Here is a 21141-nt window from a genome sequence, read left to right on the forward strand (position 1 = left end):
ATCCTGTCTCACCTCGTGTGCACACATCCTGTCCATGACATTAAGAGTGCTGTATTTAGCTCTGGAATTTCATGCACACCGATCAGCTAGGAAGAATTCCCACAATGAGTGGCCAGTTTTAAAATTAAAAAATAAAAATTAAAAAAAAAAATCAAAGCTGAGAGCTACTTGCCATTTCTTTAATGACGACAATAATTTTTTTACTTGGTACCAGTTTGATGAAACTTGTCAATAGCTTTGAAACTTATAACAGTTTTTAAATTTAATTGCAACTGATGATTGTTTAAGAAGTTCTTAACAAAAGGTCTCTGGAGCAAAGAGACAGTTAGGGTGGCTCCACCATGAGTTTTTTAGGTTTTTTTGTTTTAATTACTTCAGTCATTTTCTTAGAAAATCAACTTCTGAAAATAAAAACAAACAAACAAACAAAAAAACCCCCCACAAATTCTAGGGCATGCATCTACCTTAAGGACTCAGCCTGTAATTCCTGAAATGACAGAAGGTGCATGATTTTTGACCCTTCCTTGTTTGTTATATATATTTACTGAGTGCATAGCTTTTAACAGAAATATTTGAATATGAATTACCTGGAAATAACCTCAGACAGTAAACCAGCTTGTTGGTGAAGAATATTTTTGCCAGACATTTCTGATGCCCCTACCTGAATCAGAAGATCTCAGAACAATAGATTCCTTCTCCAACAGCCATGCAGGAAGACCACCCTGGGAAAAGAATTGGAACTATTTCAGTGACCACTCTTAGGAAATAAGAGGAAGTTAATCTATTATCAAAACATATATAAAAATAAATCTACAAGTTCAGTATAAGCAAAACAACTATTAATTAAGTTTGCACTGTAAGAAGTCAGTCAAAATACATTGGTTTAAATACAGTAAACCAGAAGTATTTTTGAGGATATATCAAGTACCCCTGTCTACTTTAAGACATAAATCCTTGCATTATATTTACCCTACAAACAAAGTAACTGTTACAAAAGGCTGTACCATGTCCCATTCTGCACAGATGTAAGGTCCAGCTCTTAGAATCACCAGCAAGCCAGTTTCACTAGCAAGCTGCAGGAAATACTCCAGATCTCTGTCACCAGAAAAATCATACACGCCCATCTGGGTTTCATGGTAGTTCCATGGTACATACCTACAAAGAGAGGAGATAATCTGACATGAGGAAAATAATAGAGCCCTATTTCAATGCAGTAATAAAACTGCCAAACAAGCAGATCAACACTTCTCTCCTACTTCCAGAACGTAGTAAACTGCCACCCCATCACAGAATCTCTCTCAGAAGACTAAAGAAAAAAAAACAACAAACAACTCTTGATTGCAGAGTAATAAAAGAGTAATAAAGTTATTTGTTATCTACCAACTATTACAAGTACTGTTGTAGCTTACAGCCCATGCAGAACACGAGTTGTTTCTTAGCCCAGCGCTAAGTGGCAGCTGTAGCAGAGGTAGACATTAAAATTACAGATGGATACAGCCTAGATAAGGAACAGGAAAAGATAGAGAACAGGAAAACTCATTCCCCATGCATTTACTTTTTGCACATAGGTTTGTGATTCCTCTAACAGAAGTGTTGCCACTGCTCCAGAGTACAGATTTGAGAAAGCGTGTAAAACCGAAACTGTGGTTAGCCAAGCAAAGAGCCTCTCCAGCAACACCTTTCTTGTTGTTTGGGTTTGTTTTTAGGTTCAGCATTAACCTGGTAAGAACTACCCCAACAGGAAAAGAAAATGTAGAAAACACTGCTTTCAATAATAAAGAAAAAACCCTCACATGAACACATGTATTTAAATCACCTATGATCATACTGGAATTGGAAATACATGCAAATGAACAGATTAAAAAAAAAAAAAAGCAATATGATAATGCTTCAGAAATGGTAGGTAGTATTATTTCCTCACAAATGCCAAACTGCAAATCTCTGCTTGAAAAGCGAAAGCTTAAAATTTGTGTGCCAGGATAGAGTCTAAGCAACATATTCAACAGACAACAAAATGCAGATTTTCCTCCCTCTGCTATATATTTTATTTATTTGTCAATCCGATGTAACTGCTTCCAAAGTAATCAATTATCTCACTTCTTAGAACAAAGCAAACACGTATTTGGTGAGTATGTAAACCACACTAAAATACATTAATTGTTAATTTGGTTTTGTGATTTCACCTGTGTTTCAAGCAGAGAAGCAAGCTGATCAGTGATGGTTAAAATTAAAGTAGATGAAGTAAATAACTATTAAAAAAAAACCAACAAACCTCAAAAAGGCCAATACAGTAGAGTATCATACTGTGCTTGCTTTCCCTTTTCAATATGCCTTTATCCTGGTTACCACTGCAGAAATAACTTTAGTTTGCTTTAAGCACTAACAGCTATGTTACTGCCAGAGCTATTCTTCTATATTACATGTATGTGACTCAAGATGATATATTCCTTACCAAAAAAGAAAAAAAAAAGAAAAAAAAAAGGAGTAGTGGGAAAGAATATTATAGAAAATAACATGCCAATTTAACTGCAAGCCTAGGAAAGGTACCAGAAAAGCTACAGCATGATTCATGTCATGATGTGATTTAAAAAACAAAACAAACAAAAAAAACAAAACAAAAAAAAAAAACAAACAACGAACTAGATTTGCCAAGAGCAGATACAGCTAGTTTCATTCTTTCAAAGTAAAACTGGCCTAAACAGCTAGGGGAGAAGGAGAAAAAAAGAAAAAAAAGAATGACGTCTCTTGACTTAGCAAGGCTTTTGGTAGTGTGATGGATGATATTCCTAGAAGCAAACAAGTAAAAAAAACCAAAAACAAAAAACAGGTAAGTTGGTATAACATTAACAAAGAACAAAAATTAAGTGAAGCACAAGAACTAAGAATTCTCTGGGAAGGCAGCAGGATATTTTGAGAAGTATGTCATGTTTCTTTGTTAAGTCAGGCTATACCCAAAGCTTTTGCTGCCATCTGATTGGCAAAGGTGGGGCAGGTGAAAGTCCATCAGCAAACATGACCGAGTTTCTACATGTTTGTAGAGTTGTTTTGTAATTAATCAACAACATGGCCTGATATCAACATGAAATTAAGAGTTATGACTTTCTTCTTCTCCCTTGCAAATGAAAAGGCAAAGATGAAAATTTAAAATGAAAAGGAGATATGACAATGGCATTAATAGAAGAAAAAAAGGTGAGTAGGTTCTACTGTAAATTACCACGTGACTGAATCGTCAACACTGCAAAAGAGACGACTCTATCTGGGTTAAATTAACAGGCATGTTTATGTAGCAATTCATTCCCTGAAAAAATACACCTGTTTGAGCTAAATAAAGATGACTCGGTATTAACTTCATTGTAAGTTTCTCATTGCTTACAGAATGAATGATAACATAAAAGCATCTTTGACTGCTTTAAGAATTCTAATACACTCAAATCCATTAATCGATTTTCTACAGCTAGCAATGACTTCAAATCATTTAACTTCAAAATTATTAGTATTAGCAAAGTATGATTTCTATATGCCACTGTATAAATCGATAGTTCTCACTACTATAAGAATAATGAATGCATAAAGAAATGCAACATTCCTTTTTCAAACCTGAAACTCAGTATTTTTTTTATTTGAATAATAACATTTAATCTCCATTTACATACAATTTCTAAGCTTTAGCTCATAACCCTCTTTTTTCTTTGAAACTTTTTTCTCCTATTTCAGAAATACACCAATAGGCAAAACAACAACACTTCTGCCACTGCAAAACACAGTATAATTCTCTCTGTAATACTTGTGTTGTGTTTTTTTTTCTCCCCACACTTTATAAAATTAAACACCTTGTACTCCTTTCATAAGTAACAAAACAGCACTTTACACATAATTTGTTTATTGTTTAATTACATGAGTTTTAGAAAAAGCAAACTGTGCTTTTTTCATGGAACACTAAGTGTTAGAAAAAACTTCTAAGATTATCTAATCTAACTAACAGTCTACCCATCATCACCATGCCCACTACTCACATTGCTCAGTGCCACTTCTACACACTTACTGAACCTCCAGGGCCAGTGATTCCACCATCTCCCTGGGCAGCCTGTTCCAGTGCCTTACCACTTTTTTGGAGAACAAATGTTTCCTAATATCCAACCTGAACCTCCCCTGGTACAACTTGAGGCCATTCCCTCTAGTGATATCAGATTTACCTGGGAGAAGAGGCTGACACCCCCCCCACACACCTGCTGCAACCTCCTTCCAGGTGTTTACAGAGAGCATTCAGGTCTCCTCCGAACCTCCTTTTCTCCAGACTGAACAATCCCAGCTCCCTCAGCCATTCCTCATAAAACTTGTGCTATAGACCCTTCACAGCTTCAGTGCCCTTCTCTGGACATGCTCCAAGATCTCAATGTCCTCCTTGTGGTGAGGGACCCAAAGCTGAACACACTACTCGAGATACAGCCTCACTAGAACTAAGTACAAAGGGATGATCATTTACCTACTCCTGCTGGCCACACTAGTTCTAATACAAGCCAGGATGCCATTGGCCTTTCTGGCCACACTGCTGGCTCACATTCAGCTGGCTGTCAACTAGCACTCCCAGATCCTTTTCTGGCATGCTATTTTAGGTCACTCTGCCCAAAGCCTGTAGTGTTGCCTGGGGTTGTTGCGATTGAAGTGCATGACCTGCCTGGCACTTCATCCTGTTGAACCTCATACAACTGGCCTCAGCCCACCAATCCAGACAATCTAGATCCCTCTGTTGAGCCTTCCTACCCTCAAGCAACTCAGTACTTCCTCCCAACTTGGTGTTATCTGCCATCATACTGAAGATGCTCTCAATCCCCTTGTCTAGATCATCAATAAAGATACTAAACAGGACTGGTCCCAATATTGACCTCTGGTCACCAGCTGGATTTAACTCCATTCACCACCACTCTCTGGGCCCAGCCACTCAGCCAGTTTTTTACACAGCTATGAGTACATCTGTCCAAGGCATGGGCTGCCACTTTCTCCAAGAGAATAGTGTGGGAAAGAGACAAAGACCTTACTAAAGTCTAGTGCAGGCTAGGATACCCATAGCCTTCCTTCATCCACTAGGTGGATCACTTCGTCATAGAATGAGATGAGGTTGTTCAAGCAGGACCTGCATTTCATTAACTCATGATGTCTAGGCCTAATCACCTGCCTGTCCCTCACATGCTGTGTGCTCACTCTCAAAATGATCTGCTTCAAGACCTTTCCCAATACTGAGGTCAGGCTGGCAGGTTAGTAGTTCCCTGGATTCTCCTTCTACACAGATGTCTCTCCAGTTATCTGGGACTTCCCAGGTTGACCAGGACTGCCAGTAAACAACAGGAAGTGGCTTAGCAAGCACTTCCACCAGCTCCCTTAGTACCCTCTGGTAGATCCCACCTGGCCCCATAAATTTGTGATAGTCTAGGTGGAGTAGTAGGTTGCTGTTCCCTTCTGAATTATTGGGTTTTGTTCTGCTTCCCATCCTAGTCTTCCAGCTTAGAGGGCTGAGAACCGTGCAGATAAGTGATCCGACTGCTAAAGACAGAAGCAAAGAGGGCCCTGAGTACCTCAGCCTTTTCCTCGTCCTTGGTGGTAACGTTCCGTGCTGCATCCAATGAAGGACAGAGGATCTCCTTGGTTCTTCTTTTTTAATGCAAAGGTATCTTAAACAACAGTTCTTTCCTACATGGAGTTTCTATAGGTGTTTTTCTTTTCCTAATAAATACGGCTTTTTGAACTTTTAAATAACCGCTAATTTTCCAGGAAATTTCTCAATTGCTACAGTCCTGTAAGTGTTTAGCTCCATCTAGTGGTGAATTGTTTATCTCCTCCATGAGATAACTTACAACTTTCAGTTCTACCCAGATGTTTGCGACTGTACCCATTTCTAGTTCACATATCATAGTTCAGTAACTGAAAACAAGGACAATTACAGTTGGGTGACCAGATGTCTCTGCAAGTAGCATGCAGAGGGAAGCAGAAAGGGGGTTCTTAGGTGTAATACCTCATCTTCTGGGATGTGACACCACGTAGTCAAATTTCAGTCTGCTATTTAGAAGGGTTAGATGTCAATACTTCCAGCTTTAACATAAAGTCAGGTTTCCTACAATATTCTCAAGTGATCTCATATCCTCTCATATTCTGTTACTGCTTAAAATATTCAGGTCTAGAGGAGGGCAACAAAGACGATCAGAGGATTGAAGCACTTCTCCAATGAAGACAGGCTGAAGGAGCTAGCAGGCTGAGAGAGTTGGGTTTGTTCGGATCGTAGAAGAGAAGTCTCTGGGGACACCTCATTGCAGCCTTTCAGTACCTAAATGGGCCTACGGGAGAGTTGGAGAGGCACTCCCTCTGGTGGAGGTAGGTATGCGACAAGAGCTGTTATAAACTAATAGAAGGTAGATTTAGACTAGATGCTGGAAATAAATTCTTCGCAAAGAGGATGATGAGGCAGTGGAACAGGTTGCCCAGAGAAGCCATGCATGTCCCAGCCCTGGAAGAGTTCAAGGGCCAGGTAGGATGGAATAACACCAACCAGTGAAAGACTGAAAAGGTAGCTCAAACATAAGGCGTCCTATAGCCACATTCTGCCAGCACATCTGGCATTGCTGCTGCCTATTCCAGAATGATTTCACACAACTAGTATCTCAGTCTCTTGCTAATACTTTCACTTATCCCTAGAACAGTAAGTAGGAAAAGAAAAAGACAGAAACACAACTAAATAATAATCATTTTATTAAAAGTACACAAAATCACAGCAGAGCTATTTGGAGTAATGTGGAAATTTATAGCTTCATATCAAATAATCAAGAGCTGTACAGCTTGATTATCTGCAAGCACACCCAAAAAACATCTTTATCTTTTTTAAGAGAGAGGTAGAGAGAAATTAGTGTCAAATGGTGAGATTCATGTATTCGATTCTTATAGAATATGCGGGGCTCTGAGGTACTTTTGCCTGCAAGATACACATTTGGGACCTATCTTTCACCATAGCAGGAAAGAATCCAAAGGTAAGTAATACTGGGGGAAAAATATAAATAAATTCCAAACTCTTGTACAGTGGAAAGGAGATTGTGATAAGCTTTTTTTCTCCATAATTAATGATCCACTAAAAACAGCTAAGGCTGCAGCAAGTCACATTTTCTCAAGGAAACACAGCTGTATCATATCTTTTGTACCAGAACATAAACAGTCCTGAAGACCCTAACACCAAGAGGCCAGTCCTTCCTGTATACCAGAAGTACACTTTGAATAAAGCACAGGAATAAAAGATCCCAACAAGCAAAAAAATGGGGAAAATGGAAGAGGGAAGAAACCAAAAGTACCACCCCAAACACTTGTGTTAAAGTTTATGAGAGGAGGAAGAAGGAAGCAATGAAAAAAAGCAACAGGAAAAAAAACAGAAGAGGTGGGGGGAAAAAAAATAAAAAAGATTCCTATATCAAAAGGCTATGCAGTACAAAAATGAAAAGGAAATTTCAAAGAAACAAGAGAGAAACTGCTTGAAAAAACTGGAAATGAAGTGAGGGCACTGAAGATGTATGGGGGTTAGCAGTAAGATGAAAATAAATCCAAGAAGTAAGGGAAGTATAAGACACTTTGGGTCATAAGAGTTACAGAGCCACTGTTAGGACCAAGGCTAATCTTCAAACCAGATATCAGATGATATAATTTTCAGGTCTGTTTGAGAGTACCTTTATTGCAATAAAAAAATATTCACATGGGCATTTCCTGCAACTCTGTCCTGACATTCCTGAGGAAGTGTGTTATTTAACCCAGTTGTTCATTTATGTGGGAAGACAGAATATGCTTACTTGGTTTAATCAAAACGAAGAAACAAAGTCACCACATTATCACAGCACAGTGAAGTTTTATGAGGAGAAAAAAAAAAAAAAAGAGAAAGCTACAAGTGCAAAACAAAAAACTAACGACAAAAAATCCACCCTACCTCCTTTTCCTTCCCTGCCACCTCTCCAGCTCTTCTTCACATACCAACCCTTGTTAATCAAACCACTAAGTGTACAAGGTAGCCCTGAAACTCACAGATTAAACAAGACAAAGGTTTTCGGAGAGAAAAAGCAGAGTGCTCCCACTGAACAAACCACCCCAAACAACAGGCTCTGCACTGCCAAAGCCAACATTGTTCAATGGCCCACAGCAAAAAAGGAGAGAGTTTTAAAGACATACTCCAAGCCCTGTAATGGTTTAAGAAATAAATAAAACCATGCATGGTAATTGCAACCATCGCTTGAAAAGACTGTGCGTATTCACTTTTCTGCCACTCCTCTTCCCTTGCCATGAAAGCTGGAGTGAAGGTTTGGTAGACACAAGTGACTGTTGAGGTTGCTTTCGTTGTTTTTTCTGTTTGTTTGGTGTTTTTTGTTTGTTTTTTTAGGGAGATAGCTTATTTCACAGCTATCTCCCTAAATTTAAACACTCCTGGTGAAATAGCTGTACATATTTCTACAACCTCTGCCTAAATTTTCAAGGCTTCAGGGCAACACAATCTAAACTGTAATTAAGACTTTACCGTCACCTCTCACCTAGCCTGCCTCTCAACATGAGATTAGGATGTCCTTTGGGAGAGGACAGGATTATCTGTTTCTTAGTTGCCAAAGTTCACAGTCCAACTGTTTGTTTCAGGTCACATTTGCATCTTGGATTTGCGAAGCAGTAAGCATTGCCTAATAGCAAAGAAGCAGTCTATTAGCTGCTATCATCTCAGACCATGCTAAGGTGGACATCATCTTCCACTTCTCATTTCAAGAGCTTTCTCACCTACTACTTAAAAAACAAACAATTTATTTAAAAAGTAACAATGGTAACATTCCCCCATCATTACTTCTTTTGGGTCTCCCAGGACTACAAATAATTTTGAAAATCAGTAGCTACTTACGTTTGAATTGCATCCAGCCCAGCCATCTTCATCTTCAAGAGGCGGTCTTTCCAGTAATACCGAGGCACCCGGGAATAGTGAATGCTGCCAGAGATGTAACGGAAAGGGCGCCCATCCTTGACAAAGCAGTTGCAGTCATAATCAATCCCAAAAGTCCTCCGGGGTATATTCTGTGAAAAACAACAACAAAAAGTATTAAAAGTTATACAATATAAGCTTTTTCTGTTATGAGAGACATGAAGAACAGTCCACCACTACACAAAAATATACCACGTGTATTCTCCACTTTCAGCAATTGAGTGCACAGTGCTATCTTTCTACAGTAACACATTTTGCAGTGCAAGTGATGACTAATTTGATAGGGGAGATTTACCAGTTTGTGGAGTGCCAACACACTTCACTCACTGAGGTTTAGGAAAATACAACTGATTTCCAACTCAATGTCACACTAGAAACAAACGCCAACTGGGAGCTTTCGAGGAACAAATACCATGCTCTAAGTGCTCCATGGCACAGGTAGAAGCAGGACTGAAAGCTTATTTACTAGTAAATATGATATTGTGCTAGATCAGTCTAAGGAATTTACATATTGATGTAAATCAATGAAGATTAGTGATTTTTAGAGACAGTCCTCCTTTCAAAACTTTTCCAGCTAAGCACACCTAAAACATTTACCCAGCAGCAAATTTAAAAGAAGCAGGAAAATTCAGCAGAAGAATCTGCACCTCTGACACAAAAGAAACATACTTTAACTTCAAGATCACTAGGATTACCCCTCAAGAGCCTAAATTCATTAGTACTCAAACTGCTGGGAACAACAGCGGTACTTCTTTTGTTTCAAGTAACTTGCAAAAAACAAAAAGGACAGGAAAACAAATTTTTATTAAGTGCATGCTCCTATGCCTTTATGAACCTTTAATTTTTATTTTTATAAACCCTACCATCTTGCATCTTACACTTTCATCACATACCTTTGGCAGTTCTTTCTCCAGTACCATTTCTGACCTTTCAGTAAAGGTCAGTAGGGATTTATGAAGTGAAAATTAAGGTTAACCACTGTTAATCAGTTAGTTTCCTGTGCCTATCAGAAATATGTCAGCAGTCAAACCAACATAGCCCATATTTCATTGGACAATACACTACAATAAATAAAACACACCTTTTAATAGCATAAATTAAAACCTTCTGAAGGGCACTGACTTGTTTTAATCTGGAACAGGTGAACCTTGGCTTACCTCACACTAAGAATGGAGCTTAACAATTAGCAATCTGACTGAATCATAGCATCACCTGGGTTGGATAAGACCTTAAAGATCATCAGGTCCAACCACAACCTAACCATACTACCCAAACTCTAACAACCCTGCACTAAATCATGTCTCTGAGCACCACATCCAAACGGTTTTTAAACACATCCAGGGATGGTGACTCGACCACCTCCCTGAGGAGCCTATTCCAGTACTTAATAACCCTTTCTGTAAAGAAGTTTTTTCTGATATGCAACCTAAACTTACCCTGGAGCAACTTGAAGCCATTTCCCCTTGTTCTGTCACCTGTCACCAGTGAGAAGAGACCAGCCCCGCTCTCACTGTAAGCACCTTTCAGGCATTGGAAGAAAGCAATAAGGTCTCTTCTCAGCTTCCTTTTCCCCAGAAAAAGGAGCCTCCTTTTCTCCTTTTCCAGTTCCTTCAGTCTCTCTTCGTAGGGCATATTCTCCAAGCCCTTCACAAGCCTTGCTGCCCTTCTTTGGACCTGCTCCAACACCTCGATGTCCTTTCTGTACTGAGGTGCCCAAAACTGAACACAGTAGTCAAGGTGAGGCCTCACCAATGCCGAGTTCAGGGGCAGGATTCCTTCCATAGTCCTGCTTATCAAACCATTCCAGGATGCCATTGGCCCTCTGGCCACCAGGGCACACTGCTGGCTTACATTCAGCCCACTGTCCATCAGTACACCAAGGTCCCTTTCTGTCAGGCAGCTTTCCAGCCACTCCTCCACAAGCCTGTAGGGTTGTCTGGGGTTGTTTTGACCAAAATGCATGACCTGATACTTGGCCCTACTGAAATTCATACAGTTTACTTTGGCCCATCAATCCAGACTATCCAGGTCCCTCTGTAGTGTCTTTCTACCCTCTGGCAGATAAACACTTCCTCCCAATTTGGTATCATCTCCAAACTTACAGTGGGTGCACTCAATCCCCTCAACAAAAACACTGATTAAGATGTTGAATAGGAGTGGCCCCAGTACTGAGCCCTGGGGGACACCACACATGACTGGCTACCAATTGGATTTAACTTCATTGACCACAGCTCTTTGGGCCCAGCCACCCAGCCAGTGTTTCACCCAGCAGAGCATATGCCCATCCAAACCCTGGGCAGTCAGCTTCTCCATGAAGATGTTGTGGGTGACAGTGTCAAAGGCTTTACTGAAGTCCAGATAGACGCTATCGACAGCCTTATCTTCATTCGCTAAGCTGGTCACCTTGTTATAGAATGAAATCAGATTTGTCAAACAGGATCTACCTATGCTGACTGGGCCTGACCCCTTGGTTGACCTTTAATTGATCCATGATTGCATGAAGCCAAAGCGATAAAATCTGAGAGGCAACAGAGATGCCACCATACAACTCCAGGTGTCCCCCAACAGCACTATCACAAAGGTAAGTAGGGATCAACAGACTATAAACTTTTGAAGAACTTTCCCATGCAATCACTTTTTTTCGTGTTACCTGGTGAACAATTTCATTGTAAATCTGTACTACAGAAAAAGTGAAGTGAAAGGAATGGAAAAAGTGACCTGCAATAGGCAGGTGTAAGGACAAGGGTGCAAATATCCAAGACTCCTGACCAATAGCTGGACAACACTGCCAACCAAGAGTATATTCTTTATGCAACTGGACAGAATAAAGGAGTCAGTTTAACGTGTCACAGACCAAAAGGACAGGAGTACAAATAAAGGACAGAGTACAAAGTAAAAAACAAACAAAAGAAACCACCTACATTGCTAAAATCCAGAGGAAGAAATTACTGAGTAAACCTGCCTAACCCTAGACTGTCATTAAAAGGAGCAACTCAGTCTGATAACAGAACAAACACTGGAGGACTACAGACCCCAGGGAGGAGATAATTACAGTGTGTTGCAACTGTGATAAAGTCACAATCTTAACAGTAAACCCGAAATAAAGTGGTAGAAAGCATCTTACATGCACACTGCATCCTGCAAACAGCAAATGAAAGTGCTTGTTTCACATACAACAACAGAAAACATACAGTCCTGGGCTGGCAGGGCAATAAGAACTGGAAGACTGAAGGAAGTGTAAAGTATCACACATGATGACTGCATGTGATTTCCTAAACATATACAGTGTTTTTAGTTTTACCTTCCAAATACAACTAGCGAAGTCCTGGAAGTAAAGGAGGATGGTCCCAGCAGCTGTTGCTCCCCTATGAGAGAGAATTCTAACCCCCTTACTCACACTATGCACGACAGGGGCCTTTGGCAAAGGCACTTTAGTGCTGAGTGCACAACGAACCCACTGCTCACACAGCTCCATTTTCAGAGCACAGACATCTCTGGCAGCAAAAGAGGGATTTCTTAAGACAATGAAAAGAAAGTATTCATTATGAAAGTGGTTGCTGATCCAGTTACCATTTAAAGCTGCAAATGTAACTGTAAACCACCTTCCTTATGAGTACATAATATGAAAATATTATAATAAACATATGTACATGATACGATATGGTGGAGGCGATGCTTCCCTGGTACTTACTCTGATTTAACTCATTTATTGCCCACTGTGAACAGACTTCCCTTCATAACCATGCAACACTTCTTGATTGTCTGTGCACAACTCAAGCTCTTCCTTACAGCATAGCGTAGGGCTCATGATGAAAATAAATTATCATGAATTTGTCTGACTTGGTCAATATTCATGGTTGTGGATATAAAGAAGAAATGAGATCCCTGTTCATACATAGCAGATGGGGCAGTGGAGCTTCCACTTTGGTAAGCAAACTGACTACCAACTGTTTTGGATCTTTATACCAAACCATAGTACCTGCCAGACAAAAATTCAAGCCCTCAGAGGCAATGATATAAGGCTGCATCTTATACACTCATGTGCAAAACAGAGGAACTTGAGCACTTGTCCTTGCTTAAATCAAGTACTCACTTACTTTTGCAACCTTAATGCTCTTCCCATGTTTTCTAATGTGTACTTCTCTCAACTTAGGAAAAAAAAAATCAGTTCTGGCACATCAATCTATCAGCCATTTAACAGATTCTAGAATCTCTCATTCTTCAAATTGACAAAGTAGTGGGGGTTTTTTCCCTCCTTATTTGGAAAAGGCACTAACATGAAATATAAATCCTCAGCAAACCCCTCCATGTGTGACTATGTCCAGCATCTTATCATGACCATTCAAAACCAGAATAGCTCTTCCAGGGCTTTTTTTCCACCCCACAGGTGCAAGCATCAAAACTGAGAAGCACAGACCACTCCTGCTGCTCCCTTGCCATGAAAACCCAGCACAACACCTCCTCCCCCCACCCCCCCAGAAAAACAAACCCAACAACTCTACTCTTTCTCTACCATTATAGTGGTTCTTTTCTCTGCCCCTCGTCCCCTTCAGAGCATATACATTCATAAAAGCAGGGACTGGGCAAGTTTAGCAGTGGCTTTACTTTTACCACTTTCATCCATGCCTCATTTAGCAGTGAGGGTGTCAGATTTTACAAAACTAAGTCAGATTTAGAGTCACTTGTTTTTTTGCTGGCAAAAAATAGAATTAGCATGTTAAAATTCTTCAGTGTGAACTGCTACAAGAAATACCGGTACAAAATAAACGGGCATGACAGGCATTTTTCTTGCTAAGTAAATAAAGTTTTATTAAATTCCAACATTTAAAGCATTTGTTATACAACAACTTACATATTTCCATATCCACTCTTCACTGATCATATACCATAATTAATATTATTCTGGTATTATTCTGGCAGTGATTAACTCTGTCCCCATCCAATGCCCCAGATGAACTGGCCTACTGTAGGATGAAATATATATTCATTTAGTTAAGTTCTACAAATTAAATACATTCCACACACACAAAAATTACAAAAGAATTTAAAATATACAAAATAAGCAGCAAAAGTTCAGGTTTTTTTTTTCTTTTTTCTTTTTTTTTTTCCATTTGATACTGAACACAGGTCTAAATCACACACACCGAAGTCAAATTGGAACATGCATACAGAAATCCTTGAAGGGCAATTAGGGATTTCTGTCTTTGAGAAATATTAGAAAGGGTTAATTCCTCATGCTATCAAAAATCAGATTGATACTTCCCATATGTAATTAAAATAGAAAGAATAGGAGTAGGCTTTGAAGTGTTTTTGGCACAGAAATAAACATTTTAAATGGTACTTATCATCAAGCAACCAAACTTTCAGAAGCAATTAAAGAAAACCAAACAAGAATTAAATTATACTGACAGAACTCAATACATTTATGAAATGATAATATGACCATATCTGCTCCTGAGAGGATATACAGAGGAGCACGCAAAAACACACAAGTTACCTGTGCACCCTGGTGACAGCAGGATTAGTGCAGATAGGTTTCTGCATGCATTTGGGCAGAATGAGGAGAGAAATAAAAAGCAGGGAAAACAAAGTAAAAGTCAGACTAGCAACTCATTGGGAGAGCACCTAAAGACAGACCTACAAAAGCCTCCTGTTAAGGAAACTAGCAATTAGTCTTCTTAACACAGTAACTCTTAAGTGAAAATCTGTACACCAGGACTGCTGGCCTAGAGGGAACATCCTACATAGCTGAATCCAGAGCAGAGCTTTTAAATGAAGGCATTCAGATAAACAGACAGAGGGATACAGGCTATCAAGATTCTCTCTACGTAAGGCCATTTTACGCAATGCCACTGATGGGAAAGAATCCTGAAAGACAGAGCGTGGGAGGGGGAAGGTATTAAATACACGTGAAAGCTTCTGAAAACATAAGCAGATACTGTTGCATTAAGAGAAAAACTACAAAGTTGTAGGTGCTGGGAAACAGAATGATCTGGTCCAACAAGTAGAAGAGCCTGGCAGGTTGGGCCAGTTCTGCTTTCAGACTAAAAGAAGACTGACTTCCCCAGCTTCTCCATCAAGCTTTCAGTGCACAGTACATTTGTTAGTGTGCCCTTAACAGTGTTTCTCAACATTCTTGTGAGTAAAAATACAAGACTTTCATAGGGAAGAAGGGGACACAAAAATAGCTCAGTAATTAGCTCAGTCTTGGAGGGCTCAAGGGGATGGATGAAATGAGACTTCAAAATTTCACATACAGAACTCCTCATGTTTACAAAGCCTATGACACTCATCAAATATACCTCAGACACACCTCCCACGAAATGAAAACAACTGCTGAAGAGTAAAACAGAAGTGTGTCTGGCTCAGGACCACACAGGAAGACAGGAAAACACTGAAAACCACAGTTCTGGTCCTGCCATCCTCAGCAATGAACACTTTTGACCCACGGCACATAGGTCTGCCCAAGAGAAAGCCGAATATTGGAGAGCAGAGTGAGTGAGTCCCTGTGACTACAGCCAGAGATGCCAGTCACTGCTGCTTGTGGTGTTCCACAGAGCTGCACCAAAGAGGAAGGGGAGGAAAGGAGGTTGTACAGGAGAAAACTGGTTCATCAGCCACAATGTACTCACATTCATTTGCATCCTACCTTTCTTGTACGAGCTATGAAAACAAGAATGTTTGTATTAAGATTTTCTGATCTCTCATATTCCCCAGAGTGATTTTAGTTTGTGTTAAGCTCATCTAGGAAAGATGGAGAGAAAATTCCTTGTTATCCTGTAGCAGTTGGTTATTCTGCTATGTGCCTATCAGACAACCAGGCCACTGATATGCAAATATTATCAAAGAAATGATCTGCAGCAGCCTTTAGTCTTCTTAAAGAAGACACCACTTACTTGAAATATTAAAACCTTACAAAGTTCAAGCTTTAACTCACTGAATCTTATCTGCATATTTTTCAAATAACATTCCCATACTCTCATGGAAGAAAAATCACAGATGATAAATTAAGTATAAACAAAAAAAAAAAAAACAAAAAAAAACAAAAAAAAACAAAAACACTGAACAAAGAGGAAAAAAGAGACAGAATACCTCAGCCCTTGACTTTGTGCTTTACAACATAAAGCAGTGAATGCTCAAATAGCAACAGAAATGATGTCAATTAAGAGATTATTTTTCATTTGCTTTTATTACAGCTGCTTTCAGAAAGTAATTACTAAATGCCCAACTATTCTAGGGAAAATGCCTGCAGAGAGACAGCTACTTTCATCTTAAACATCAGTTTCCCTCAACTTCTCAAATGGAAGAAAACCTGAATTTCAGAAAATAATGTTGGCACCTCCCTGCACTGGTGAGCAGCGCAGACTGGTAGCCCCGCAGCATGCTACAGACAAAGTGAGATAAAGACAATCAAATAAAAATAAAACTGTTCCTTTCCCATAACCTTTTTTAGCATAAGACTTCTGGAATTTAGATATTCAGAGGACATTCTGTGGCCCTTCTGCAAAATACATGTGTGTGATTTCACTGCAAGAGAGCCGAATTTCACCAATCTGAGATTGGGTAAGGCAACTGCCTAACGCATAATCAACAGAGAATCATGAAGTAGCTGTAGGACACACAGTAAACATGCACAGAACATGCATCATCTCTGTGACTGTGTTATCTTTAAATGCAGAATGTCAATAACAATGAACATAAAGAAGGAATTTCTTGAGTATTTTTACACGCCCTCTGATTTGTTACATAGGCCGAAGATACATTGTTTTCTCCTCAGATTTAACAGAATCTGCTTAAGTCCATCCTAATACATTCTTATTGCTTTCCTGAAAAAGCGTTTTCTTTCAGAGCAAAAAAGCCAATGTACTGACTAAAAACGATGGCAAAAATCCATAAAATGGGAAACTCCTCAAGGAGAACGTAGAATTATCTCTGTTATTTCAGCTCTGCTGCCCAACCTCATGGGTATTCCAAAGTACATCGTCCCTGGGCTGACGTAGACAAAGGTGTTCTGCCCAACTTTGTACAAGCCAACAAAGAAGGGATTCAGAAAATAAGCCCCAGCGTTTAGTGGGAACATCTGCCCTCCATGAGTATGACCAGAGAGAATTAAATTTATTTCTGGTCTCTCCTGAAGGGCCCACTTTGCAGCCATCGGCTGATGAGCTAGCAGCACTATTGCATGCTCACTGCTACAACCTCTGAGAGCTTTTTTTAAATCCATGCCATGCCCTGAGTAGCGTAATACATCTGCCTCAATATCATCAACACCAGCCAGGCAGAACCAGTCATCAGTGCTCTCTGGTGAAACAATCTTCACGTTCTCATTATGGAGTGGCCGAATGTTAAAAGATTTTAACAGCTCAAACCAGTTGCTAACATCTGATGTGTAGTATTCATGGTTTCCCGTGACAAAGTACGTTCCCAGAGGAGAATGAAGTTCTCCAAGAGGCTCAACAGCAGGCCGTATGATCTCTGCCTCGGAGTCAGTTAGGTCCCCAACAATCACTGTGATATCTGGTTTCAAAGCCTTAACCATTTGCACAATCATGGCAAGCTTGGTCTTCCCAACAGTAGGTCCCAGATGGATATCTGAAAGCAAGACCACTTTTAAGTTGTCCATTGTTGAGGGCAGCTTGTGAACTGGAATCTCCACTCTATTCACAGTAGGAGGCTGGGAAGCATTTAGCAGCCCAATGACAGTCAGTACAGCAGTCAGCATGACTGCCAAAACCGGCTTCATTGCTGTTCTGTTGCTCTTACCACTGCTGTTTGCCTTAATGCCTCTCCCAGCAAAGAACTTGTAAGCCTGTTCTACCGAGCCCAGAGCAAAGAGGAAGAAAATAAGAATAATATAGGCCCCCAGGCAAGTGTAGGCAGCTAAAGAAAAGAAATAGGGCTCTTCTGCAACAAGAAATAGCAAAGTAAAGAAACTTGAGTGAGCCAAAGCTAGAAACATGAAGACGGCTATTTTCCATGGCATGAAAAAGAAGGAGTTGGCAGCTGAAGACCTGGAAAACATGGTGACTGTGCTTTTCCAAACATGAAGAGATCCTATCAGCATCAGCGTGTTAGCAAACAGTGCCATCTGCAGCCTCAGAAGCCAACGCCGCGTCCTGAGCTCCAGTTGTTCTGCCAGATAACTCCGTGATAACATCATGGAGAAGAAAACCACTCCTGCAGCCACTGCAGCCTTTGCCTCAAGGGGCAGTTGCTTGAAGGAGATCATCTTTGCTTCCTGTCTGTTCTGTTCTGTAGGAGTCTCCAGCAGGCAATTATGTGGTTATGAAGGGATGCCTTGGGTCAATGAAGCCTGCAACCAGGAACCAGTATCAGCCGTTTTAAAATATTACACACATTCCCTTTTTCCCAGACTGCAATAAGGGACTGTAATTCTGCACATACTACCCAGGATACTGGGTCATACAGAATCACTACCATAACGTCAGGAAGGAAATTTCCTCATGCTGGATAAATAATGAACTGAAAACACTCAGTCCTGACATTCTGCTTCCAAGTTCTCTGCCAGCTTCCCTCAATGATTCTTCCCCTTTTCTTTTCTTTCCTTGAACATGTTCTCTCTCCACTATGACTTCCTTACAGCACTTGGCAATAGATCACAACGCTGATGCAATGACCTCTGGAAACAATCATTAAATTATTGGCAAACAATCATTATAGTATTCTACAACCATGACTAAGCTGTTTCTGCTATTAGCATATGCTTTTTCTGTTCTTTTTCACAGCAGTCAGCTCCATCCCAAAAGCAGGTGTTACAATATATCCTTCTTACTGAACACAAAACTCTATAAACTTATACAACATCAGCAGTGGGATGCCCACCAGAATGGCTATGAAATGCAGCTGTGATCCTAGAAACTGTACTCTATGGATATGGAAACATCCTTGCCTCCACTAGTGAATAAGAGCTCCCCATATCTCTCAAACTTGGTAGGGCCAGTGAAACTCACATTGTGTTTTGCTACTCACTTCCTGCTCACTCCCATAACATGCAAAGTTCCTAAGACTTGACACCTATTTCAGCATACCCTGGCCTAACAGGCTGCAATTAAATTGAAATGGGATTTAAACATCATGTACTGCATTCCTTTGGAAGGGGGGTACTAAGATAATACAGTTCTGCTACCAGACTGAAAACTGCTAAGCAAGCGTTCTATATAAATTTTACTGGAATCCCCCACTTTAATCTGTATTTTGTCCAGAGTATATAGTGTTTCTACTACCGCATAGTTCATGTTCTTCTATTTAAAATAAATGCACTGTTTTATTTTAACCACAGATGAAAGATGTTTGGATGGTCTTTTGCATTATACAATACTGACCGAGTATGAGATATCAGAAAAAACCCGATTTAAAGCCACACAGCAATACACACTGTTTCAAAACACTTCCTGTATTTTGGTCTTTAACTAGAGAAAAAGAAAACAATCACTATCACCAAAAATACCTCAGAACTAGGGCAGAAGAACAGCCTTGTAGAATTACACAGAGAGCTGGAGACCAGATGTCTACAGACCTAAGTTTGTCATGATGCTTATCATGACAAAGCACATACCTTCCCTAACTGAAAGGGATGTTAGCATCCCTGTTTTGACAGGTATCTGCTATGTTTTGAGGACTAAATCAAGCTTTACAAAGCTTCTTTCTTCCTTCTCTCATTGGTTGGTCACTGAAATACAGGTTAAGAAAGAAAAGGTGCTGCAGCTCTCAATTCCTCCAGGCCTCTCAGCTGTTACAACATTGTCCTTAAAAAATAATGCTGTTTTACACAAATGCTTCAACAGAAGGTAAAGCTAAGGAGATAAGAAATGTCCAACTGGTTCAAGTCCACAGACCTCTAGACTCCAAGCCATATTCAGTCTGGACAACAGCAATAAGAAAGGGTGGTAGGAAGAATGTGACCCTGGCCACTGCCTGTGTGCTGTTCCTCTCCTACTTCTGCAGCAGACAGAACTGTTACATTAGGGATGTTCCAAGGCACACCCTCAGCCTTGTCCTTTCTATACATTATTTATGAACCCGATGTATATTGTCTAATCCTTCTTGTTGTAATCTACTTGCTTCTACAACCTCCTGTAGCAACAGATTACTAAAATTCACTGTATATTTTTATAGCATTTTATCTACTTTAAACTAATCTACTAATCTCATATCACTGAATTTGATGTCAGCTCCCCCTCATCCATTACCTTCACAACCTCATAACGCTCAGTCGTAAACCTCATAACGCTCAGTCGTAAACCTCATAACGCTCAGTCGTAAACCTCATAACGCTCAGTGACCATAATTACTGTCACCCTTCTGCTTTTCATATAGCTTTAGCCATCTGCACATCACTCAATTAACAAAAATTAAGATAAGAGCGATATTTTGCTTCAAGCTCAAGGAGTAAGTGACAAAGCCCAGCTCTCACAGCGACTGTCAGGACGAAGAATTTGCCCGGGCCTTCGTTAGGCAGCTGTGCAACCCTCCAGAGAGTCGGAGGGAGCCAGTGCCACAACGGGGCAGGACGGAACACAGCTCCCTCACGCAGCACGCACAGGAACAGCCAGTTTTTCCATGTGATCAGATAACGCGGTGTCAGGCAGCAGCTCCATTTCCATTTCCGCTCCCCCTCCGCTCCTCCCCCCCCTCAAAGGCTGCTTAATGTGTAATTCCTCATAAAATGGACCTAAAGGGCGGGTGGGGTAGAACCAGCAGGTATGCGTGAGCCCGAGGGCTGCGAACCGTGCAGAGGGGCTGGCGGGGCGGCCAGCGGCCGCCTCACTTCCTCACACACGCGGGTGCCGCCGAAACGAAAGGCGCTGCGAGAAGGAAGCAGCCGGCCCGGCCCGCACCCCCAGCTTAAAGCACTCATTAATAGCGGCTGTTATTAAATTAAAAGTAACGAAGGCCGTGCAGCATCCTCCTTCCTAGGGGCAGCCACCTGAGACGCCATTCACCTCCCCTCCGAGCCCGGGCACCCCCAGCGGACACGCGAACCGCCCACTGTGCTTGGAGACGAGGAGACGAGGACTCACCGCCGCACAGAGGAGCTCCGCCAGGCCGGCCAGCGGGAGCAGCAGCCGCAGCATGACGGCAGCGAGCGGGCACCGGAGCGGTCAGCAGCGTTCGGCCCCGGCGCACGGCGCTGTCAGCTGACT

At 40.8% G+C, this 21141-nt stretch overlaps 2 protein-coding genes across 3 annotated transcripts in view; both read right to left on the reverse strand.

Annotated features, from left to right (window-relative positions):
- GLB1 (galactosidase beta 1) overlaps nt 1-21129 on the reverse strand; it is a 66103-nt gene extending 44974 nt beyond the window's left edge. For both annotated transcript variants that reach the window (XM_019616613.2, XM_010712985.3), the window contains exons 1-4: nt 21019-21129; nt 8900-9069; nt 1005-1155; nt 662-722 (exon numbers count right to left, since the gene is read on the reverse strand). In XM_019616613.2, coding sequence (XP_019472158.1) covers nt 662-722; nt 1005-1155; nt 8900-9069; nt 21019-21072 — 436 coding nt within the window. In that variant the 5' untranslated portion in view covers nt 21073-21129. The remainder of the gene's footprint in view (nt 1-661; nt 723-1004; nt 1156-8899; nt 9070-21018) is intronic.
- On the reverse strand, nt 15999-21140 carry TMPPE (transmembrane protein with metallophosphoesterase domain). Its single transcript, XM_010712984.3, has 2 exons — nt 21019-21140; nt 15999-18290 (listed from the first exon to the last, which is right to left on the reverse strand). Exon 2 carries the CDS (start codon nt 18204-18206, stop codon nt 16887-16889), a length of 1320 nt encoding a protein of 439 aa, XP_010711286.1. The 5' UTR covers nt 18207-18290; nt 21019-21140; the 3' UTR covers nt 15999-16886.
- Nucleotide 21141: the final 1 nt, after the last annotated feature.

The sequence above is a fragment of the Meleagris gallopavo genome, chromosome 6 (genome assembly GCF_000146605.3).
Source record: "Meleagris gallopavo isolate NT-WF06-2002-E0010 breed Aviagen turkey brand Nicholas breeding stock chromosome 6, Turkey_5.1, whole genome shotgun sequence".
NCBI classification, from domain to species: Eukaryota; Metazoa; Chordata; class Aves; order Galliformes; family Phasianidae; genus Meleagris; species Meleagris gallopavo.